At 48.3% G+C, this 21,686-nt stretch overlaps 2 protein-coding genes across 2 annotated transcripts; both read right to left on the bottom strand.

Annotated features, from left to right (window-relative positions):
• Window positions 1-2,801: 2,801 nt before the first annotated feature.
• On the bottom strand, window positions 2,802-16,072 carry LOC120839232 (RNA-splicing ligase RtcB homolog). The gene is made up of 4 exons (XM_040209488.2): window positions 15,903-16,072; window positions 4,380-4,568; window positions 3,138-3,495; window positions 2,802-3,096 (listed from the first exon to the last, which is right to left on the bottom strand). The coding sequence occupies exons 1-3, from the start codon at window positions 16,062-16,064 to the stop codon at window positions 3,157-3,159; spliced, it is 690 nt and encodes a 229-aa protein (XP_040065422.2). The 5' UTR covers window positions 16,065-16,072; the 3' UTR covers window positions 2,802-3,096; window positions 3,138-3,156.
• A 586-nt stretch (window positions 16,073-16,658) lies between these two features.
• On the bottom strand, window positions 16,659-21,680 carry LOC121833569 (RNA-splicing ligase RtcB homolog). Its single transcript, XM_042286974.1, has 3 exons — window positions 21,588-21,680; window positions 18,629-18,871; window positions 16,659-16,670 (listed from the first exon to the last, which is right to left on the bottom strand). The coding sequence occupies exons 1-3, from the start codon at window positions 21,645-21,647 to the stop codon at window positions 16,659-16,661; spliced, it is 315 nt and encodes a 104-aa protein (XP_042142908.1). The 5' UTR covers window positions 21,648-21,680.
• Between the last annotated feature and the right edge of the window lie 6 nt (window positions 21,681-21,686).

Genomic DNA, 21,686 nt, shown 5'->3' with positions numbered 1-21,686 from the left:
TCCCATACGCCGCATGTCGTCTGCTACCGGGAAGGAGAAAAAAAACAGACGTTCGGGTGTAGCCACGTGACTTCCGCCACTCACTCTCTTCTCTCCACTTCTCCGACCTCCGTCGGGTTTCGGTTTCGATTTCGAGCAGTTGCGTCTTTTGGTTTTATTAAAAAAATACGCTACTCTGTTGCAAAATATTAATTGGGTAGTTCTCCGACACCATAATGAAGCGCCTCGCAAAAAATTAAAAAAACAATTTTGGGGGGTGTCAGTGTCCCTTTAAGATAGTGACTTGAGTAAGGGATTTAAGTTACATAAAAGTCGGAAAAATATATACCGTAAACAACTTATTTTTCGCGATCTCAATATTTCTGTATTTAGGTCAAACCTGAAGTTCTGGATTTTCGCGACGCGGTGGGGGACCAAATTTTTTTATGTGCCCTATAAATTTAATATGCAATACAAAGGGCAAGAACAAATGCCAAAATATTTATGAGAAATCTTTGAACACACTGCAAAAGGAAAAGGGACTAAAGTTCCACTTCACTGCATTACCACAGACAGTTCACATCACCTCGCACATGGACGTTCAGGCCGGGCGTAGCAGTACTGCAGACAGTTCACATCACATCGCACTCAAAGTGAACGCTAAACGTGGAGGGGCTGGAGCGGAATCGGAGTCGTCTGAGCTTAAATCCAATAACTCAGTTGCATTGCTCTCGCTGTTTGATGAAAGATTAATTTCATCTTCTGAATCTGAAGAGATGTCACAATATCTTCGTTTTCGATCCAATTTCGAGGCAAGATCGTTACTATGAACTCGGTGACCAGAAGTTGACGTCGCCATTTTTAAATCCAGTTGCCTGCGTTGGAACAATTTTCTGCCAAACTCAGAAATTTACCAGGTTCTTATTTACCATGAAGTGCCATCTGTCCACGGCAAAGCTCACTAGAAACATGTGGACTAGCCCAGTTCGTCCATGGTAGCGTATTGGAGCCCGAATCCACGTGGGCGAGCCCAGCTCGACTTCGGGGGTAGTGGTACAAACAGCGTGGACGAACTTAGGTCGTCCATGGTAGGGAAAGGGTCAAACTATACCGCAATTGTTCGCGGGACCTATTTTTTGCGAATAGTAGGCAATGCGCGACAATTAGGTCCTTGCAAAAATGAAGTCGTTTACAGTATATAAAGCTATTTTTGCTAATGCACATTCCTAGTGAAAAATGCTCTTGGTTAGTGGTCAACAGTTCCGCACTCCCACCAACCGTTCTTCGCTAAAAGACGATCCGGAAGTGCAGAGTGGTGCAACGATTGCTAAAGACAGTGTCTCCTCTGCAGAGCCCTTATAGTTCACAGCACAATCGACATGGGGCATTGAGTACCGCGTGAGTGGTGTTCAGTTATACTGATTGTGATAGTACATGCGGAACATTTTTGGATTTTTTGTCCTCATCCACGTTCCCTTTCACCAAGTTATTCCCACCACTAGTTAAGGCTCCCTAAAACTCCTTCAAGATAATTATGTGTCTTCACCAGGAGACCCCAAGCCTCAAACCTTGTCCACACTTGCGAATCGGCGGGCGAATTTCCAAGAATTCGGCCGCCGGGCGTAGCGTCCACTATGCATTGCCGCGGCCGATTCCGCTTCGGCGGCAGCGGATTAGCTGTAAGTGCGAACCAGGCCTCAGGAACACACCCAAAAGATGCTTAAGGTCTGTTCACACGATGCATCTTTTAGGCGCGCAAGTTTCGAGACTCAAGTTTCGCAAAATGTGCTCGTTCACACGTACCGCTTCACGTGCAACAACACACACCGATGCACTGTTTCGAGTGAGCTCCGAATCAGATCGATATTTATCTGGGGACCTGCTTTGCGCATTTTATGCAGTCAATTCACTTTAATTTTTTTTTTCTCACATACTGCACTACTTGGAGCGATCTCGCGTGTGCGCCAAGCCGATTGAGGCGGCAACCTGTACGTGCAGGACATGTGCCAACGCCAAGCCCGTACGTAGCCAATTCATTGCCAAAGCTACTATCAATGCACATGGTATTCATAGAAACGCTACGTGCCCAATCAGGTTACTTTTTGGCGCCCATGTCTGCCCCGAGTTTACTGTGCCAGCTGTTTCAGAGAGCGCACATGGTTTCATGTTTGCTTGTAAACAAATTGAAAACTTGGTTCCAGTTTACTCGATGGTCTCTTATCCAGTGGTATCGTCGCGACAACAATGCTATGAGCACTATTCTAATCTTGCCAACTCCCGCTAATTGTCTTCGTCCATCGCTGGATTTTTTTTTTCCGATATGCTACTCACTTTTCCTTCAGTGGTGCTTGACGTGCTTGCGGAAGCGCCGGCAGTATCCATCGTTCGTGGTTTCGTTTTTTTTCGAATTTGGCTCCGCTACAACACCGGCAGTGAAGTGGTCTTCTCAAACAGCTCACTCCCCCCTCAAAGGCCACGTGAGAGCATTTCTGAGCGGCCATTGGCGGCGCCCTCAGAGTGATTGACAGGACTCGGCAAAGTTTCAGCAAAAGCTCGCTCCAGAAGCGAGGTGTGCGCGCAACTTTTTTTAGATGCGCGCATCCTTTTCAGACTCGTTCAGACGGCGCAACCATTTCGCGAAACTACATTTCGCGACACTAGATGCGCGAGAAAAATGTATCGTGTGAACGGGCCTTTAGATCTAACCGAAGACAACTGTCATCCATGCCTAGCTTCAGACAAAACTCGCACAACCCAAGATATGTCTTTGTCTGGACCTCGTCTTTTCGCGCTGTTTTTAATTCCCAAGAAAACAGCCATTGTCCAGGTCAAACCCGGGAAGACACCCCTCGTTTAATCTCGGCCCGAGACAACGCCACCAATTTTCAGCCCTCGAGTCCATGTCCAGCCCGAGACAAAGCTGTTCTTGTTCAGCACTTATGACTGTGATGGACAACTCAGTGCACATCTTCAGTCCTTGATGATTGCAATGGGCAGCTCGATGCACATCTTCAGCACTCGATGACCCCGATGAGTAATCTGATGCAGATCTTCAACCCTTGATGACCGTGATGAGCAGCAACTCAAGGACATCTTCAGCCTTCGATCACCCCGATGCACAACTCAACGCACATCTTCAGCCCTTGATGACCGTAATGGGCAACTCAATGCTCATCTTCACCCCTTAATGACTGCGATAGGCCTGAGCTTGATGCACTTGCGGCTGATGCCGGCCTCGTGGCACGTGTCCACCACGTCAGTCACATTTTTGTATGACTCTGGAGCCTCCTCCATTACCAACTTGGGAGAGGCGACCCGGATTGAAATGCCCATCTCGTTCATCTTGTCCAGCACATCCTGGTAGTTGAGGTTGCGCCTAGACTTGGCCCGCGAGAGCGCCCGCCCGGCCCCGTGGCATGTCGTGCCGAACGTCTCGTTCATGCCCTGCTCTGTGCCCGTCAGCACATAGCTGCACGTGCCCATCGTACCGCCTATCAGCACGGGCTGGCCGGTCAGCTGGAAAAAAAGACAGAATATGGTCAGGCATGACGCCAAATACCAAATTCACTCAACTTCAATCTTTCTAAGCTTTTACGTCGTTAGTTTAGCAGTGAATTCGACGTTTGGTTGAGATTAGTGTCCAATCAATGAGGACGCAAGCCCCAATGCTGACGCCAGTGCTAGTACTTTATCTTTGCCTTTCATCAAACTTCTTTGGCAACGCCGGAAATTCAGCACCAAATCCGTGTAGAGCATGCGGGAGAATGGAGGGCATGCAAGGATTTTCTGCGCGGCAGAAGATATTCTGTAGGTCGGCCCTTAATGTCTCTCGACAGCATGAAGTCACACGATACAGCGCAAATGTGTGTATGTATTGCTTTTGCATTCTGCATACGAGACATTTGGAAGATGGACGAGGGAATGCCTTCATATTTTAAGCTTTTCTTTTGTTTAATAACAGTTTGCTTCTGTGCTGTCGCAGCTACTGCAAATTGTTGAGGGTAGGTGACATAAGATCGAGCATTATGACCTTTTCACTTAGGAAGTGTTGGGGCAAGATGAAACTCTGCTGTTGATCAACAAATGACACTCGGCTCTGTGGGCTTCAATCACGAAACCGCTCTCGCTTTCGTGATGCTGTGAAGGAAACGGGCGTAAAGGCATTTGTCTCGTACGTAGCAATAAAAGCGCCAACGACCGGAGTTTGCCTCGTATGGCCTTGGGAAGCAAACGGCAGCGCATCACTGAAACGAGCAGCCCTTGGAAATGAATGGCAGTAAAGCACTCGCTCGTGGCACACGTCTTTTCCTCGCGCGTCCTTGAGACAATGGTTGCCGGTACTTGAAAGAAACACAAAGTGCGTGCTTCACCGAGATGGCTTGAAGCGGGAGGTGTCTCACCTGGTAGTCCACGGGGATGAGCGGGTGGTGTGGCGGGAAGGCCCTGGTGGAGCCCTTGCGGTGCACCAGCAGGGTGCGCATCTTCCCGTCCACCACATGCTGCTCCACCTTGGCGATGTTGTGCGACACGTCGTAGATGACGTGCATGTCCAGGTCGTCCGGGGTAGTGTTGTACGCCTTGGCAAACGCCTGCGGGGCAAAAAAAGGCTTGACAAGGCCATCGTAAAAAAAAAAAAAAAAAAAAGAAAGCAGACGACCCAGACTATTGTTTTTGGGTTTCTACTGTGCCGCCCAGACGTCGTCTCGCGAGTTTGCTACCTGTTTAGGCAGGAAGTGGAACATTGAAAGTTTGCTGTAAGCGGACAAATGTATTTACAGTTTGGGCCTCCGCCAAGCACTGCTTGTGTGACTGGAACTCTGCTGGAATTAAAAAGGCACTGACACATAAAAATAATTTTTTTTTATTATCCGAAACGACTTAAAACGATGCCGGGACATTACCCTTAAAATTTGAAACTATGTAATTCAATATTTGTGAAGCAAAAAAAAAAACAATTTCCAAATGCTAATTTTGAAGTTCCCCCACGATCCGCGCCAGTGCCGTGATGTCAAATATAGCGGAGTCCTGAGAGTCAACTTTCTTTCGCGCCTCCAAACCACCGCGACCCGAAGCGAGGAGGTGAGGAGCGAAAGAGAAGCACCGGTGGACCGGGAAAAAACATTTTTTTCGTCCCATTCCCCGACTCCCTGACCATCCTCTGCTATGTGCATCGAGCACCGGCAAGCTTTCCAAGGGAGGATACAAATCCAGGATGATACAAATCCAAGATCACACCGGACTCCGATTTTTGATTTTTCAAAAATAAGGGTCGTAATGCGTTCGCAATTGTGTTAAAAAACATGTTTTACGATTGGCGTTATTAAATGTTATAGAAATGTCATCTACGCAGCTTCTAAATTTCATGATTTTTGACGTCACAAATCAAAAGAAGCGAGGACGTGAGAAGCAGGAGAAAAGGGCGCCAAAAATAAAAAGGCGCGCAAAAATATATATATATTTTTTTGCGCACCTTTTAAAAGGGTTTTAAAAGGCTTTGCGCGCCTTTTTCATTTTTCGAAAAAATATGACCTTTGGGGTGTCAGTGCCCCTTGAACCTTGCGGGACAAGAAGTGAAACATCAAGCTGCGGCCCAAGAGGGGAAATACACCCCAAAGCTACACCACATCTCTCATATCGTCACGAGTGCTCGCAATTATAGAAGTGTAAGCTTATGGATGCCTTTGCTGCACTAGTGCCTGTGTACACAGTGCCTTTTGCAGGACCATGCTCTCACACCTGTGACAATATATGTGATGGAGCATAATTTTTGCTGCGTTAATGCTCTCAAGCATATTGCCTTTCGCAGAACCATGCTCTTAGAACCCTATGCACAAGCCACATTGTCTTACATATGCACTGACCGTATTGTCCAGTCATTGCCAACCCCCCTGCCACCTGAACTTCATAAAAGAGTGGGGTGGGCCATGTCTTGGTGGATAAGCACAACTTGGAGAGAAAGTTAAAATACACCCATCTTCTTGTATATATCTATGTGGCAGTACAGGAGATACATTAAGGTGGGACGCGGGTCTTAAAATATAAAAAAATCACGAAAAATTCTTTTTTCAAAGTTCACGATTTTGAGGTCTACATATTCCAGAGTATCTCCTCACAAAATATAAATGCTCAATTCGATCTCTAAATATGAAACTAATGACAATTTGTAAGCGTTGACAGACCTGACTTCAAGCCTAAACTCTAAAACTTCAAGCCGTCGGAGCTCCGCAACGGCTCATCCGATCGGAGCCATCTTGGTCTTGTTCGAAAGCTGGTTTCCCGCGCTTATTTTTCCCGCGCTCCAAGGCGGTGTACCCCTCAAGGCCACGACGTCATCGACGCCGCACAAAAGGCCGTCACCAGCGCTAGGAAAGACGCTGATTGGGCAAAGCGCGCGCTTCTCCAAGGCGCAGCTCTCTCATTGGCCGAAACGCACGCCTCCTCTCCTGGCTTCCCCGGCGCGTCATCCCGGTCGCTCCGCAAGCTCCCGCGTCGTCTGCTTTCGCTCGCTCCGCCCTTCGAGACGCACGCTGCCTTCGCATTTCTCCACTTTCTATATCAATATTTTCAGTGCTTTTCTTGTGCTTCCTAGTGTCTTTGTATGTTCCCTGTCTTCTTCGCATCGTTCATGTAAATATTTTGATACCTCCACTTTGCTTAGCTTTCCGTTTTTGTATATATTTGCCCTCCTGCGTCGTAGTTCTTTGTTTCGTTCTGCCTGCGCGCTTCGAGTTCGCTTCGAGTTCTGATGGCTGGAGACGCCCGTTTGAAGGCCAGCACGCAAAGACTAAACACAAAGAGGAGACGTGCCTGGAACAAGAAGACCTCGACATCGAGGAAAACGACACCTTCGACTTCGCCGATGCCGCAAGCCATGCCGCAAGCCGCTCTACCGTTGGTGGACGCGACTGGACCGGGTTTGTGCTCGACAGCTTCACCGATGCCTCAAGCCGCTTTTCCGCTCGTGGACGTGGCTGGACCAAGTTCGTCTAGGGATCGAATCGACACTGTGTTCTACACGGAGGAGGAGTGCGTGGAGCGCGAACAACGTGTGGACGACAGAAAGGCTTCGTTGGCAGATCAGTCGGCGACTTCACGGAAGTTTGAGCTCCTCGACGTCTGCATGGAGAGTGACGACACCTACCGCGACACGGAGTACGTCATCCTGGACATGACAGTGCTACAAGAACTCTTTGCGTCCACGGCATGCGGCAAGTGCGGAATGGCTACCGTAGGACTTTCGAAGCGCGAAGAGAGGCAATACGGCCTGGCAGTGAAGTTGGTCCTTATGTGTTCGAGCTGCGATTTCGCTGAGAGTCGATTTTCTTCTCCACGAGTCGGCGGGGAAGCCAAGATTACGCCCTTCGAGATCGACTTGAGGGCGATGAAGGGAATACAGAGCATAGGAAAGGGGGCGACTGCGCTTGCAGACTTCTGTGCAACCTTGAACCTCTCCCACCGAGGGCTTCAACATAAGACGTTCAGGGGACACATGGACACCATGGTGCAGGCTTGCCAGGCAGCAGCAACAGCCACAGAAGCAGCGAGTGTTGAGGTGGTGAAGGGCGTCTACGAGAGCTTCCTCAATCCTCCCGGAAACGTAGATATAATTTTTGACGGCACATGGAAGACGCGCGGACACAACTCCAACATCGCAGTGGGGTGCATCCTCGAGCTGTACACTGGCCTGGTGCTGGACCACGTTGTCCTCTCAAGGTACTGCCGTGGCTGCCAGGGTGCACCTGACCCAGATGACGACAGCTATGGGGACTGGGTGATCAACCACAAGTGCATGAAGAACATTGACTGCAATGCAGGACGTATGGAAACCGAGGCAGCCCTCATTCTGTTCAGGCGGTCCCTGGCGAAGAATGGACTGCGCTACACCACCATCTTTTCCGATGGTGACAGCCGCACCTTCCATGCCCTGACACAAGACAGCGTCTATGGATACCTCGACATTGAGAAAAAAAGACTGCCTGAACCATGTACACAAGCGGATGGTAGCAGCTCTTCGTACCCTGGTGGAGAAGAAGAAGGCACAGGGAGAGTCGCTCGGAGGAAAGGGAAAACTGACCCAGGACAAGATAAAAAAAATAACAAACTACTATGGGTACGCCTTGAGAAGCCACAAGCATGATGTGCCAGGGATGGAAAGGGCAGTGCAAGCAACTTTGTTGCACATGACGTCGACAGATGAAGCCCCGGACCACAGCCACTGTCCCGAGGGGGACAGTTCCTGGTGCTCCTACAACCGGGCACTGGCCAACCATGAGGAGCCACCACCACACAAGAACCCACTGCCAGGCTTTGTTCGCACTGCGCTGGAGCCAGTCTTTGAGAGGCTGGGCGACCGGGCACTCCTGAAGCGCTGCAGTGATGGCATGACACAGAACGCCATAGAGTGCCTACACTCTGTGATCTGGGGCCAGAGCTCTAAGAACACACATGACTCTCTGCTGTCAGTGGAGAGGGCTGTCGCTGAAGCCGTGTCACGCTTCAACCAGGGAATGGCCAAGACGAGCAAGGCTGTAGCAGCACAGCTTGGCTACAGCACAGGTAGCTGCCTGATTCGCAGGAGCCTTGAGAAGGACAGGCGGAGGCTTCGCAAGGCCAACAAGGCTCACTCTGAGAGTGAAAAGGTGAAGAAGAGGATGGCCAAGAGACAAGCCTGCCAGGACCCAGGACTACAGCCCAGGACTGCTATGACCGTGTGCGCACATCGGATACTACTGAACTGATTTCGTGGTTTCATGTTTTTTTTTTTTTTCTTTGTCAGGTGCCATTTTTCTACGGAGGTTTTGATTATGTTTCCATAAGCCGATTGCAATAAATTTGGTGTTGTTGTTTTCAGCAACAACTGAACTGCACCCTGAAGCTTTTCTTTTTTCTCTAGACTTGATATATAAAAGTCCCAACATCGGTGAAACTTCTGTCTTTTTTTGTCTAGAGCCGTTGCCTTACGGAAGTTTTCATAATGTTTGCATGGGCGGATTTCAGTAAGCTTGGTATCATTGTTTTCAGTAACAACTGAGGTGTATCCTAAAGCTTTCCTTTTTCGTCTAGAGTCAATAGATCAAAAGTAATTAGCTGAAACGTGGATTATCTAGTGACAAGTTTTTGCTTTGAAATTCCATGATTTATTTCTGGTAGACAAAATGGCTTTATAAACATTCAATTAGCTTTAGGATATATGGTGAACCCTTGGAAATCACTGCATATTGTTAAAATATAAATTTTTTGATGTGAAATTACCATAACGACCCGTAAAAAATTACCTTTTTGGAATTTTATATTTTGAATATCTTTTGTTCTAAAAGAGATATCTGAAATTCAACTGCAGATTTGAAATCACCATCCAGTGATACATATGCATGCCAACTTTCAGCAAGGTATCTCTATAAATAAAAAAACATATTTAAGGCGAGACACTGGTTCTAAAATGGACTATTTTATTTTTGCAGCTATACTAATGAAAATCACTGTGCATATGTGTTCCTTCTTCCTCAATTCAAATATGAAACCAGTTTCAAAATATCTCAATTAGTTTTCAAGTTATAAAAAATAGTGTTGCCTAATTTGGTTAATTTCTTACGGGTCGTTAAGGCCATTTCGAACACAAAATAATTTTTTTATTGATGTAGATGCATAGCTAAAGGTCTGCCATGCATTATAAAGCTATTTATATTTTCACAAAATTACATTATAATATAAAAATGTACTAATTATACTAATTATGACACTAATGAGGTCGCATTATTTATCATAAAATTTTCGTTGTCATTATAAACTGCAAAAAAATAGCTTTACTCCATAGTCCAGTCCTTTCTGAATAAAACGGTATAAAAAGTTTCAAAATGCTACGATAAAAACCTCATGAAAACCCCCGTAAGGCTAAGCACGTTGACAAAAAACATGAAGATGAGAAAATCAAAGTTAAAGTTTTGACATTGAACATAGAAAATTGTGTGAACAATGATAAATAATAATTGCCACCAAGGTGTAGTGTAAGTCTTCATGAACAACTTGACATAAAAGATGATGTAATCCATTTATGGGAACATTAGGAAAAAAATATGAAAGAAGTAAAGAACGAGTGAAATGTTGATAAAATCACATTTTCCTGTTTCGACGCTGACTACAATAAATTATGTGAAAACCCTTATGCAATAATAGTTATCAAGATGTAGTGTAGTGCATTCTGAACAAATCATTTTAAAAATTGCAATAATTTGTTTTTGAGAAGATTGCAAAAATGGTGAAGAATTACTGATATAGGCTAAAAATTGCTTCTAAAGTGATGAGCCGACAACTTTGGACAACGGGAGAGGCGAGCAAGAGTTTCAAGCTCCAAACGTAATTTTGTTTGGCCCTGAAAAGGGCCTTTTGTTCCACATGGCACTGGAAAAAGCCATTACAGCTGTCCTGGGCTGTAATCCCGTGATGCTCCTGCCTGGTGTCGCTTGGAAAACCTCTCCTTCACGCTACTGCTGCTCTGGTGCACCGCGTTTGCTTTACGTAAACGGAGACTGTCCTTTTCGATGCTTCGGCGGACAAGGCAGTCACCGGTGGCGTAGCCCAGGCCTGCAGCAATGGACTCGTTGGTCGCTCTCCTTCCCTGGTTGTAGACAGCAACAGCTTCAGCCGCAGCCCTCTTCACGCTGTCCAGGGAGGCATTCGCATTCTTTGAAGTCTGCGTCCAGATCACCGAATGCAGGCTCTCACTGGCATTCTGCGTCTTTCCCTCACTACACCGTGCCAACAGGTCTTCATTGCTGAGCCTTTCAAACACTGGCTCAAGTGCAGCCCGAACGCAATCCGGAAGAGGATTCTTGTGCGGCGGCGGAGGCTCACTGTTTGCCAAGGCCCTGTTGTACTTGCACCAGGACTCCGCTCCCTCGGGGCACTTGCTGTGGTCTGGGGCGCTGTCTGTTGAGGTCATGTGCAGGAGTGTGGCTTCCACCGCCCTCTTCATCCCTGGAACGTCATGGCTGTTGCTCCTGAGAGCATAGCCGTAATAGTTGGTGATCTTCTTGATCTTTTCCTGTGTCAGCTTTCCTCTCCCACCAAGTGACTCGCCTTGTGCCTTCTTCTTCTCAACAACGTTGCGCAAGGCAGCTCCCATCCGCTTGTGGACGTGGTTCACGCAATCCTTCTTCTCTATCTTGATGAAGCCGTAAACCTTCGCTTCAGACAAGGCATGGAATGTCCGGCTGTCCCCATCCGAAAGGACGGTGGTGTAGCGGAGACCATGCTTGGTCAGAGACCTCTGGAACATTGTGAGCGCAGCCTCCACCTCCATACGGCCAGCATTGCAGTCAATGTTCCTCTGGCAGTCGTGGGTTGCGTACCAGTCGCTGTAGCCATCGTCCTCGGGCTCCGGTCCCAAGGCACATCCAAGGCAGAAGTTGGAGTACACAACATGGTCGATGACGAGGCCAGAGTACAACTCCACAATGCAGCCTACACCAATGTGGGAGCTGCGTCCTCGGGTCATCCATGATCCGTCGAAGATGACATCGATGTTGCCAATGGGGTTCATAAAGCCTGTGTAGAGCCCCTTGACGACAGCAACACTGGCAGCTTCACTGTCGGTTGCTGCATTCTCACATGCCCGCACAAGCGTTTTCAGGTGTCCCTGGTACGTCTTGTGGTGCAGGCCCCGATGAGAAATGTTCATGGAGGCACAGAAGTCTGCCAAGGCTGTCACTCCTTTGCCAATGGATTGGATCCCCTTCATGGCCCTCATGTTCACTTCAAAGGGAGTGATCTTCGCTGTTCCAGCAACCCTGGGAGAAAAGAACTGCTTCTTCTGGAAGTCGCAAGTGCTGCAGACGAGCACAAGCTTGACGGCCAAGCCGTACTCCTTGTCCGCGGCCTTGCTGAGCGTGAGAGATCCCACACAGCAGCTTCCACACCTCGCGTGCGCGAAGAGGTCGTTGAGGACTTTCATGTCGACGATGACAAACTGGGTCCCGGCATCGCTTGTTTGGCATGATCCGTTGACTTCAAGCAGATCGAACTTCCGCTGGGTCGCCGACTTCTCCGATAAACTGCGCTTGCTTTGCTCCGATCGCTCGGCGCGCTGCGCTTGCTCGGCCGTGGAGTAGTAGGTAGAGTCGACGCGAGTGGTGCCGGCAAAACTTGAGCCATCCGGACCAGAGCTTGAGGCCGCAGCATCGTCAACGGGAAGGCTAGCCGATGGTCCCGGCAGATCCAATGCGTTCGGCAGTGGCGCAGATCGTAGCGGCGCACTTGCAGGTGTTGTCTTCCGCTTGTTCCACGCACGTCGCGTCTTCCTCCCGAACGTCCGCCGCATACTCTCTTTCAATCGAGAGTCCCCCGGCATCTCGATCGCTCGAAATAAAACTCCCGCAACTTCGTAGCGAGAAACCAACGATGTCCGACGCGAACGCGCGAACGTAAACGATTTCGAAAAACGTGCACTCAGCCGCGGAACGAACAAAGCGACGGGCCAAAACGAAGCAGACGACGCTTCTCCACGATCCCCATGCGCTGCTGGAGGCGCGCGCGCCAAGAGGAGGAAAGGAGCAAAAGTGGAAAGGGGCGCGTCTTGGCCTATGACAGGCGCGCGCGGCACGACGTACCCGTGACGTACGCGCGCGGGCCAATGAGCAATCGTTATTCCGGTCGTGAAAACACGTGGAATGCGGACGCTCTCCAAGGTTGTCGCGATAGTGAGTGGGATGAGGACGTAGGGAAGAGAACCAGCTCTCCAACAAGACCAAGATGGCCGCGATCCGACGATCGGTCGTGAAGCGACGCGGGCGCGCAGTTTGACTATTTTTTGCGTTTGATTCGCGATTTGAGCGTCGCGGAGGCATCGTATTTATAGTTTTTTTTATACTTAGACGTCGAATAGGACATTGAAACTTCGCAGGCAGGTACTTCAGACTATATTCTATCCAAACATGTGATTTTTGAAAAACCCCAAATTTCGCGATTTTTTACCATTTTAAGACCCGCGTCTCGCCTTAAAGGGACCATGAAATGATTTTAAAATCGAGTTTCATCCACCGCACGTCGTAAAAGGTGTGAAAAGAAACACAAAAACACAAAAATAGGGAGCCCAAAAAAATTATTTGCTATAGAACTTTTAAAAGAAAACTGGACTCTTTTGCGCCTTCCTTCTTCGCCTGTTCACTACGATGCATACGCAGAATCGGTGCACGTCACCCGAATCCACATCGCCTATTGGGTAAGAGCCTACCTCACCAGCACCGCGATCGTAAACAATAAATAGCCGGCGAATGTTTCCTAAAAGTTTTGTTAAATAATATTCAGATCCACATTTTGTAGCATAATTATAGATGTGTGGCGAAAATTGCCAAATTTGATAATGCTGAGAGCCAAGCGCCATCTATCGTGTGGTAAACGAAGCAACTACTGCGCGTGCGCAGTAGGGCAGGGCCGCCAGTTACTTGGGTGACGGCGACCGACGAACATTTATTTTCTTTGTTTTCCTTCCTCTCAAAACTCTGACTGACTGAACGTTTATTTTTCTACGTGTTCTTCCCGCGCGTGCCGACTTCAAGCAGCAAGAAAACAGTACTTAAAACAGACCACGACGAACAAGAACGCTGGATTCACCGACTCCGACGAAGCGTATAGGCCTAGCAGGCATTCCGACTCGGCGCTGCGTTGCTTCGTCGCAAGACCGTCTGCCTACGACCGGCTGGCGTGCTAAATGGAATATGCCCGCGCGACCCTTGTGGACCCTTCCCGTATTATAGTTTGATCACTGACCTCAATTCTAGATTAAGAGGTGAGGAGGTCAATCTCTTCCCCTTGTTTTCCGAGGCAGTGTTGACGAACACTCGTCGAAAAGGGACTCTCGTCGATTCTATCTTCTTGTTTTGTGTGATATAGAGCTGAAATAAACGCCGTATGGATTGCCTTCGTAACACGGTATGTACACTTTGTTATTGGTATGCCATTTTTATTCTGACAGACTGCACGTCACTGTCGACCCCGGTCCAACCTTTCTTTGCCGAGTGTCGCGTCAGTATCGAGTTGCAATCGTAAAAGAACGGTCCCGAAGCGCTTACCAACAGCGCGAATACAAGACTTCCATCAAGCGCGCGCGTCCGCTCCGAGTGTAAACAGGTATTTACGTGGCTCTTGCTGACACTCGTAGTTCAAACGTATCTTTTTTAACGTCGGCTCGCTCCTGCATCTCCGAGGCCGCGAAAAACGCCATCTACGTCGCTTTGCAAACGACTGACACTGGCCGGCCCTTCTGCCAACAATGACGGGGTGGTGACAAGACTCGCTGCACTTCCCAACAGGCATACCGGCGTATGGGACTAGTCCCATGCTGTCGCTGTAGCGCAACATATCTCATTGAATTTCGCTCAGCTGCGATGCGGCCAATGCGGCGATGAGAGGCGCCGATTCAGGAAATACGTCGGTGACATCAGCGCAGTAAAACCTACCGGCGCACCCCAACTCGTTGCCGCTAACACTCCCATTCTCCTACTGCCGAGAGAACTTCCGGTTCCGGAAACGGTCTACGTCACGGCTTCTTTTGCGGTCAGTTGGAGAGAATGAAAAAGTCGATATTTCAATAATTTTTTGTGTAAAAGTTAATAAACCGAGACGAAAACGGATGCCTGTTCGGCATTCAGTGAACATTGACGGTTTAATGTAAAAGTTATCTGGAAAAAGTAAAAAGGTCATTTCATGGTCCCTTTAAGTACCCTAGTCCCACCTTAAACTCAAAACCAGTTTTATTGTTTATTAAAAGAATGTCTTACTACCGCAAAGTCTTGCCTGCATACGCGCAATGAAAACTGCATGCAGCACGAATGTCTGTTCCATGAAAGCACGTTTCTAAAACCGCATGCTCTCCCTCTTTAGATAAAAAAAGAAAAAAATTATCAACTAGACAATAAAAAAATACATCTGGCGCAACGAGCAAAAGCGATGAAGCGCAATGCTAGGGAAGCCGGTGGTCACGTTGGTAAATGCTTGGGCATCGGGCAAAGTCAGGCACCTTGTCAGTCACAAGGAGCAGACTCTTGTGCAACTTTATTATTTGGTGCATACATGCGTGTTCTTGCATGGCGTGCTATCATTGTGGGTTGATGTGGCGTTGCTGCGTGGCGTGGACGACACTACAAACACTGAGCTCGAAGTGGGACACTTTAGAAACGTCTGTGTGGCATTACAGCATTCTCTATTTACCAGTTGGCTTTGTTCAAAACATTGCACAACCTTACCAACCACAGTCACTACATTCTAGAAGAATGATTGGATACTTGTGGGAAGCTTATTTTGGTGGAGGTGGACTTTGACCTTACACTCTGTGGTTACATTCCCAGGATATGGAGCGTTCGCTGACCTCGCAATCCCTGAATGGGTTAATGCTTGTGTTATATTCCAGTTTTTTTTTGTTTGTTTGTTTTGTCTGAACAACCTTTTTTGTAAGCGAAATCAAGTTTAATTTTGTTATCTCCATCGCTTTTCTTTTGCACGCATGCACTCAGACTTCGGGCTCGCGGAAATCGGGGAGAAAATGGGTAAACAAAGTGAAGTGTCCTTCTGAACTGCGTTTTACTTTGTTGTGGACGTTCTCCAACTGCAAGGTCCGCACAGCCGCGTCACTTGGGTAGTACGAATGTTCGTGGATCGCGGACTCCGCGTTGGGGTACTTGTAGGGGCGGGCGAGAGCACTGCATTTTTTTTGGAAATATATATTCCCCCAAAAAGTGGGGTGAGCATTGACTCGGGATGGGAGATGACTCGGCATATTATGGTATATCTGTATAAATTACGAGACTTGCAACAAAATAAAAAAATGAGGCTATATAAGAAGTCAAGTGGTTGCATGTCCGTGCTGACCCAGAAGGTCAGCATCACCGAGCATCAATAGAGAGGACGTCAATCAAGCCCCTTGGCTTCACCTGGCGGCTGAGGAAGGTCATGCTGCTGCGGTTGACCCAAGCGAAGTTTGCGGCAGCCGCCATTGACTTGAGGTAGTCCTGTCCCTCTGGAGACCGGATCATGGCGCAGGCCAGCTGGCGGTCATTCACCTCAATCTGGTCACGCTTCATCGCCTTCTCCATTGCCACCAGGGCATCTGCAACGGGGCACGACAATGCATCAAGCTGGACACTTGCAGATACTGTAAGCAACTCTACAGAAGGATTGCCCCTAGTCAGTTGGCACAAAACTGCACAATTTGGAGTGATATAGTATGTTTTTGTTATGAGTTGGCATACTGCAAACGACCATCTTTGCGGGCTCTATAGTTAGCGAATTTCGCAAAGTGCAAGTTTTTTAAACATTTCACTAGCACAAAATTTCACAATATGAAATGAACGGGCTTCTCGCTGCTCACGCATGCTCTCGGCTGCCAATTACTGCTTCACTGGAGTCCGAAAAACAATTTTTACAACCAAACAACCTTTGCAGGTATGCATGTGAAAATTATTTGCTTGCTTACTCACTCAAACACAGGGTGATCAGACGTCCCGTCTTGGCCGGGGGAGTCCCCCTCGAGTTAGAATCAACGAGATTTAACCGCATTACTATATTTGCCATGTTTAGGGTTTTTGTAGAATGGGTAAGAAAGGAGCTTGTGTACTAACTGCTCAACGAAAAGTCTGCGTTTTCACAGTGAACTGAATAGTAGCAGAGCAAAGATGCAAGTATTATGGTCAGTTGCAAACCTGGTGCAATCGGACGTGTTAAATGGGGCACCACACCCCTTTCTTTGAGTCTTTTTATGGTCATAACTCGGTCTATGGGCTCAAGCACCCTAAAAAACCAAACATTACACCTAAGCAAGGCCGATTCCTTGGTACTGATGATTGATTATCGGAAGTATCGCTGAAACCAGAAGGCACTGTCGGACGAGGAGAAGCCCTTGTCCTCGTCTGATGGTGCTCTCCGGTTTCAGAGGAAGTTCTGGGGTCATCAATCTTTGATAGAGATTTTAACAAAGAAATTGGTCACGCAAAAATGTAATGTTTGGTTTTTTAGGATGCTTAGAGCCCGTAGACTGAGTTATGACCATAAAAAGACTATCAAAGCAAGTGGTTTAACACGTCTGATTATGTTAAGTTTGCAACAAACCATAATTTTTGCGTCCTTTGTTCCAAGTGTATGTGAGTGAGTGCGTTTGAGTGGAGGCCCATACACACAATTGCATCTGTATGTGTTGCAGTGCCCTTGAGACCAGGAGCGGTCGCTTGCAGTAGAGCGCACGCCATCCCCGACACTCGGTAGCGCGACGCAAGAGAATAGACGCTCGCTCAACTTGCAGAAGCCGTGAGAGGAGGGTCACATGTTCGTTCGCGCCACTTGACGAGGCGTATCTGCTTCACCACTCAAAGAACTCGCTTTTTTGTTTTACGCAGCAGTGGGGACTGCTCTTTCCAAGGCAGCGAGGGTTTGAGTTTGACAGAATCTCAGAGAAGCCAGCGGGATAGTCCCAAGATCAAACACTTCAACACCATCGCTATTCGCCAACGTGCTGCCGTGCTCAAGCGTGCACGACTCTTTGCAATGCAACGCGTCCGCTTGCCGCTGCAGAACGCACCGTGCTCAAGCGCAAATGTGCATAGGGGCCTTGAGTGTGTACCGTATTTACTCGCACAATGAACGCACTCGCGTAATGAACGCACCTCCCAAGTCGGCTGTCGAAATTTCGATTTTTTTTTCACTCGCGTAATAAACGCACCCCCAACTCGGAGGTCAAAATTTGGCCCCCTCCTCCCACGCGCGCGAAATGAACGCACTTTTCTATCCTGGTGCAGCGAGGTCGCGAATGCATGGGCAACGTGGTCGAACAAAACGCCTTGCAAAAGACGTTAAAAAAATTCGCAAAGATCCAACGGAAGCAAGAAAAAAAACATGCGAGATGAGCTTTTTTTTTTTTTTTTTTTTGATCAGCGCAGTCTGGACTTTGGGTTCGCGCGCCGCCCCGCGCAAGGAGGTAAGAAAGAGAAGCGGAGAAGCGCTCTAAGCGAACGAAACAGCTTGCGAAAGGCGGCAAAAAGAAAAAAAAGAAATCCACGGAACTAGGAAAAAACAAAAATAAACGAGCTTTTTTTTTCTTTTTTTTTGCACAACGCAGTTTGGTTAGGGGGGGTCGCGCCCCGCGCACAAGGAGGTAACAAAGAGGAGCGGAGCAAACGAAACAGGTTGCGAAAGGCAGCAAAAAGAAACAAAAAGAAAAACAACCCACGGAACCGAGAAAAAAAACAAGAAAAAGAGGAGCTTTTTTTTTTTCTTCTTTTCTTTGCATGGCCCAGTTTGGTTACCCGGGGGTCGTGCATCGCGCGCCGCGCGCAAGGAGATAAGAAAGATAAGCGGAGAGCCCTCGCCTAAGCAACGCTTAAGCAAACAAAACAGCTTGCAAAGGCGGCAACAAAAAAAAAAAAAACCCAAGGAACTAAAAAAACAAAAACAAAGGATTTTTTTTTTTGCACGGCTTAGTTTGGTTACGGGGTAGGGCGCCGCGCGCAGAGAGATAAGAAGTTACTTCGATTTTTCAGGATAAAAGGTCCGTTCATTATGCGAGTAAATAACCGACGCAAAAATTTTACTTCGCGTAATGAACGCCCCCCCTAACTTTGCATCGATTTTTCGGAAAAAAAAGTGCGTTCATTCTGCGAGTAAATACGGTATGTGCAGGTGGTATTGTGGCCGATCTCAGGCATAGGGAATCGTAACGGCTGGACTGCGTCTGCGGAAGCTTTCCCTCACCGGTGGCCACCTGGTGCCCGAAGCCCCGGCTGCCGCTGTGGATCATCACGCACACCTGTCCGCAGCGCTCGATGCCCATCTTGTAGGCGTTGTGCTTGTCGAAGATCTCCTCCACCACCTGGATCTCCGCATAGTGGTTGCCCGCGCCCAGCGTGCCCAGCTGAAACGCAGCCGAAGCATCCAGTCAGCCACTTCTCCGCGCCACCGAGCACAACGTAGGAGGCCTACAATAACGAAGCGCGAGACAAAGATCGCAAAGGTATTTCGTCTCGCCCTGAATGATGTGCCACCCGACATCAAAGCGTAAAATTCTTTTTAAATGAACTGCGGGCCCCAAAATGAATCTCTGACTGGTGTGTTTCTTGTCCCGTCCCACTCATGTATCGAAAATGGTTCCCAAGTGACAACAAATGGCATCGCAGTAGCAGATGTGTCATGCTGTCGGATGTCGCAATCCCGGCGGTTGGTCCTAGAAATGCCGGCAAAAGGGCGAGCGGTTGCGAGGGCTGCCATCATCGCGACATCCTGACTAGAGTCTGCTTTCGTCCCCACCGACTGTCTGTCTGCTGTGCGACTTATGGCCGAATGGGCGTCTGCAGCATTCGCCTCGATGCCATGCCATCGCCAAGATCGCAACAGTCAATGGGGTGACACTTTTACAATGTCATCAGCAAAAAATGAGGAATCGCTTCGGAGGACGCGGTAAACGCAAGTCGGAATTGTGCTCCAGGCACCACGACTGTTACAATATGTTATAGTTTCGTTTTGACTTTGGTTGCGGAGTGCTATCATCATCATCAGACAGTAAAACATGGCGGCTCAGCGTGCGTGCAGCCTCGTGGGTCTCCTATAAAAAGACACGCAAAACAATGACGAGGGGGAAGAGCCGCACCAAGTACGTTTCCAAAGACAAAAGAAAATTTCTAACTGGTAGGGGCTGCCGGAAGAGCGCTAGTTGCGTCCCAAGCGGCAAAAATGGCAGCAGCCACATAATAGAGTTGATATATTAATCTACCCTAAAATTCTTTAAGAACGCCCACCGAAAATGAAGAGATAGATGGTGAAAAACATTGCTTGGGTTACTTTAGGGAATGCCACAGTAAAACTTATCAAATATTAATGATAAACACCGGGGCACCCGCTACAAACGACGTGACACGGGAACTGATACCGCAGATTGCAGACACGACGAATTCGTGTTTCATGAAACGATAATCATGCGGGTGATTAGCTAACAACTCCTATGTCACGGGAAAGGATACCGAGGTTGTGGACACTGCATTCTCGCGTTTCACGGTGCAAAGGACTCGCAGAAATCTACCTAGAACTCGCATCTCACGGGAACGGATGCCACAGATCACGGACGCAGCAGGTTTAAGTGCATGGTGCAATCAACGTGCGACAACCCAATACAAACTTTGGTGTCATGGGAAACAATATTGCGCGCACAGATTGTGGACAAAAAAAGTTGGAAGACAACTAAGCGCTTCTTACGAGTTGTGAATGCGAAAGCATAAATGCCCAATGGATCGCCGCGGAGTAATCCACCGAGTTTTATGGTGCGAGTAATGTTTTCGAGCTGTGGTAGAAGCACCGGCGACAATGTGGATGCTAGAGGCGGTGCCATACCGTCGGCAGCGAGACGAGCAGAAGCCTCCGAGCGCGTGCCAACGTGTCCGTTTTAACCGGGGCGGGGCCCGTAGTGGCATGGGGTTGCAGCGGTTAGTTTTATCGGCGCGCTGGCGCCACGGATACGCAGCGCTATCTGGCGGCAGTCGTTGAAACTGGCGGCAGTCGTTGAAACTGACGCACACAGCGGCCAATGGGAGCCACGTCGCCGCGCGCCAGCCAATGGGGCCTTTGGGGTCAGGGAAACTATGTGCCGTTTTCACGCTTCAAACTGATGACGTCGGCTCGCTCCATGGGACCAGTTAATGCTTTCGCATTAAAACGCGAGTCCGCTACAAGCTTGCACGTCACGGAAACGAATATTGCACATTGCAGACACAGCAAAATCGCATTTCATGATGCAACATATACACAAAACAACCCGCGACCTCTTGTGTATATGCGAGCGCAGGTCACGGACAAAGATGCGGGAATCCACTACAAACTGGCATGTCACAGGAACGGATACCTCAGATTGCGGATGTAGCAGTTTCATATTTCACGATGGAACATACATGTGGAGAATCGCGTGCTACAGGAGCTGATATCGCGCACGCATATGGCAGACAAAAACGCAGGAACCTGTTAAAAACCCGCTTGTCAGACGTACCGGTACCGCAAATCACACGATTGGCGAGATTCCTGTCGGACATCCCGTGAGAATGGGGAGGGGGGCAATGTTTCGTAATTTTTGTTTTACGGATATTTAGCCAGAAAAAAAGGATGGGCAATGTCTTGAGGAATTGCCCCGATGTCCTTACAAGTTTTTATGGTAGAGTCTAAGGTCCCCTGCATTTCGATCGCTTTGAAACGACGGGGCGTTGTGCAGACATCAACGGTGCCGACAGGACCGTAATGCTGGCAATGCTTCAATATGCATGAAGAAACAGGAAAACGGTACCCTCAATGCTTGTATTTAGTGTCAAACTAGTTGTATATTACACAAAAACACCGGCATCATGTATTGTTCAGAAATAAATAGGGCTGACGAGCACTCAAACAACTTCAACTCGTCGCGGTACTGTGAACATCGGTAACATTTTGCCTGCTTTTTATCTTGATGTTTCTGGTTTCTCTATCTCTCAAGAATATCGATGTCAGCGCTTACAATTTTATGCTCTCTGCTTAAGTCTTTACCCACAGAGCTTCATTCAGAAAGGTGTACAGAGAGGTTCAATCGCATCCGAGTTGACTGCAAGGAGCCTCACCTGTGGCAGTCCCCGCTTCTTCGCCTTCATGGACACCTTTGCAGGGTCCGCATTGAGCATGCGCCCATACTCCTCACAATGCTCCTTGTCCTCTGCCCA

The sequence above is a fragment of the Ixodes scapularis genome, unplaced genomic scaffold (genome assembly GCF_016920785.2).
Source record: "Ixodes scapularis isolate PalLabHiFi unplaced genomic scaffold, ASM1692078v2 PGA_scaffold8__174_contigs__length_109621045, whole genome shotgun sequence".
Taxonomy (NCBI): domain Eukaryota; kingdom Metazoa; phylum Arthropoda; class Arachnida; order Ixodida; family Ixodidae; genus Ixodes; species Ixodes scapularis.
This window is presented reverse-complemented; position numbering and strand designations above follow the sequence as displayed.

Bases quoted from the DNA above. Each gene is read 5' to 3' on its own strand.
- LOC121833569 (XM_042286974.1), bottom strand. From the start codon at position 21,647: ATGCTCAATGCGGACCCTGCAAAGGTGTCCATGAAGGCGAAGAAGCGG. The intron at 18,872-21,587 runs GTGAGGCTCCTT...GCTGCGTTTCAG, and splicing joins AGAAGCGGGGACTGCCACAG to CTGGGCACGCTGGGCGCGGG.
- LOC120839232 (XM_040209488.2), bottom strand. From the start codon at position 16,064: ATGGAGAAGGCGATGAAGCGTGACCAGATTGAGGTGAATGACCGCCAG. The intron at 4,569-15,902 runs GTGAAGCCAAGG...TTTGCCCCGCAG, and splicing joins TGACCTTCCTCAGCCGCCAG to GCGTTTGCCAAGGCGTACAA. The intron at 3,496-4,379 runs GTGAGACACCTC...CTTTTTTTCCAG, and splicing joins TCATCCCCGTGGACTACCAG to CTGACCGGCCAGCCCGTGCT.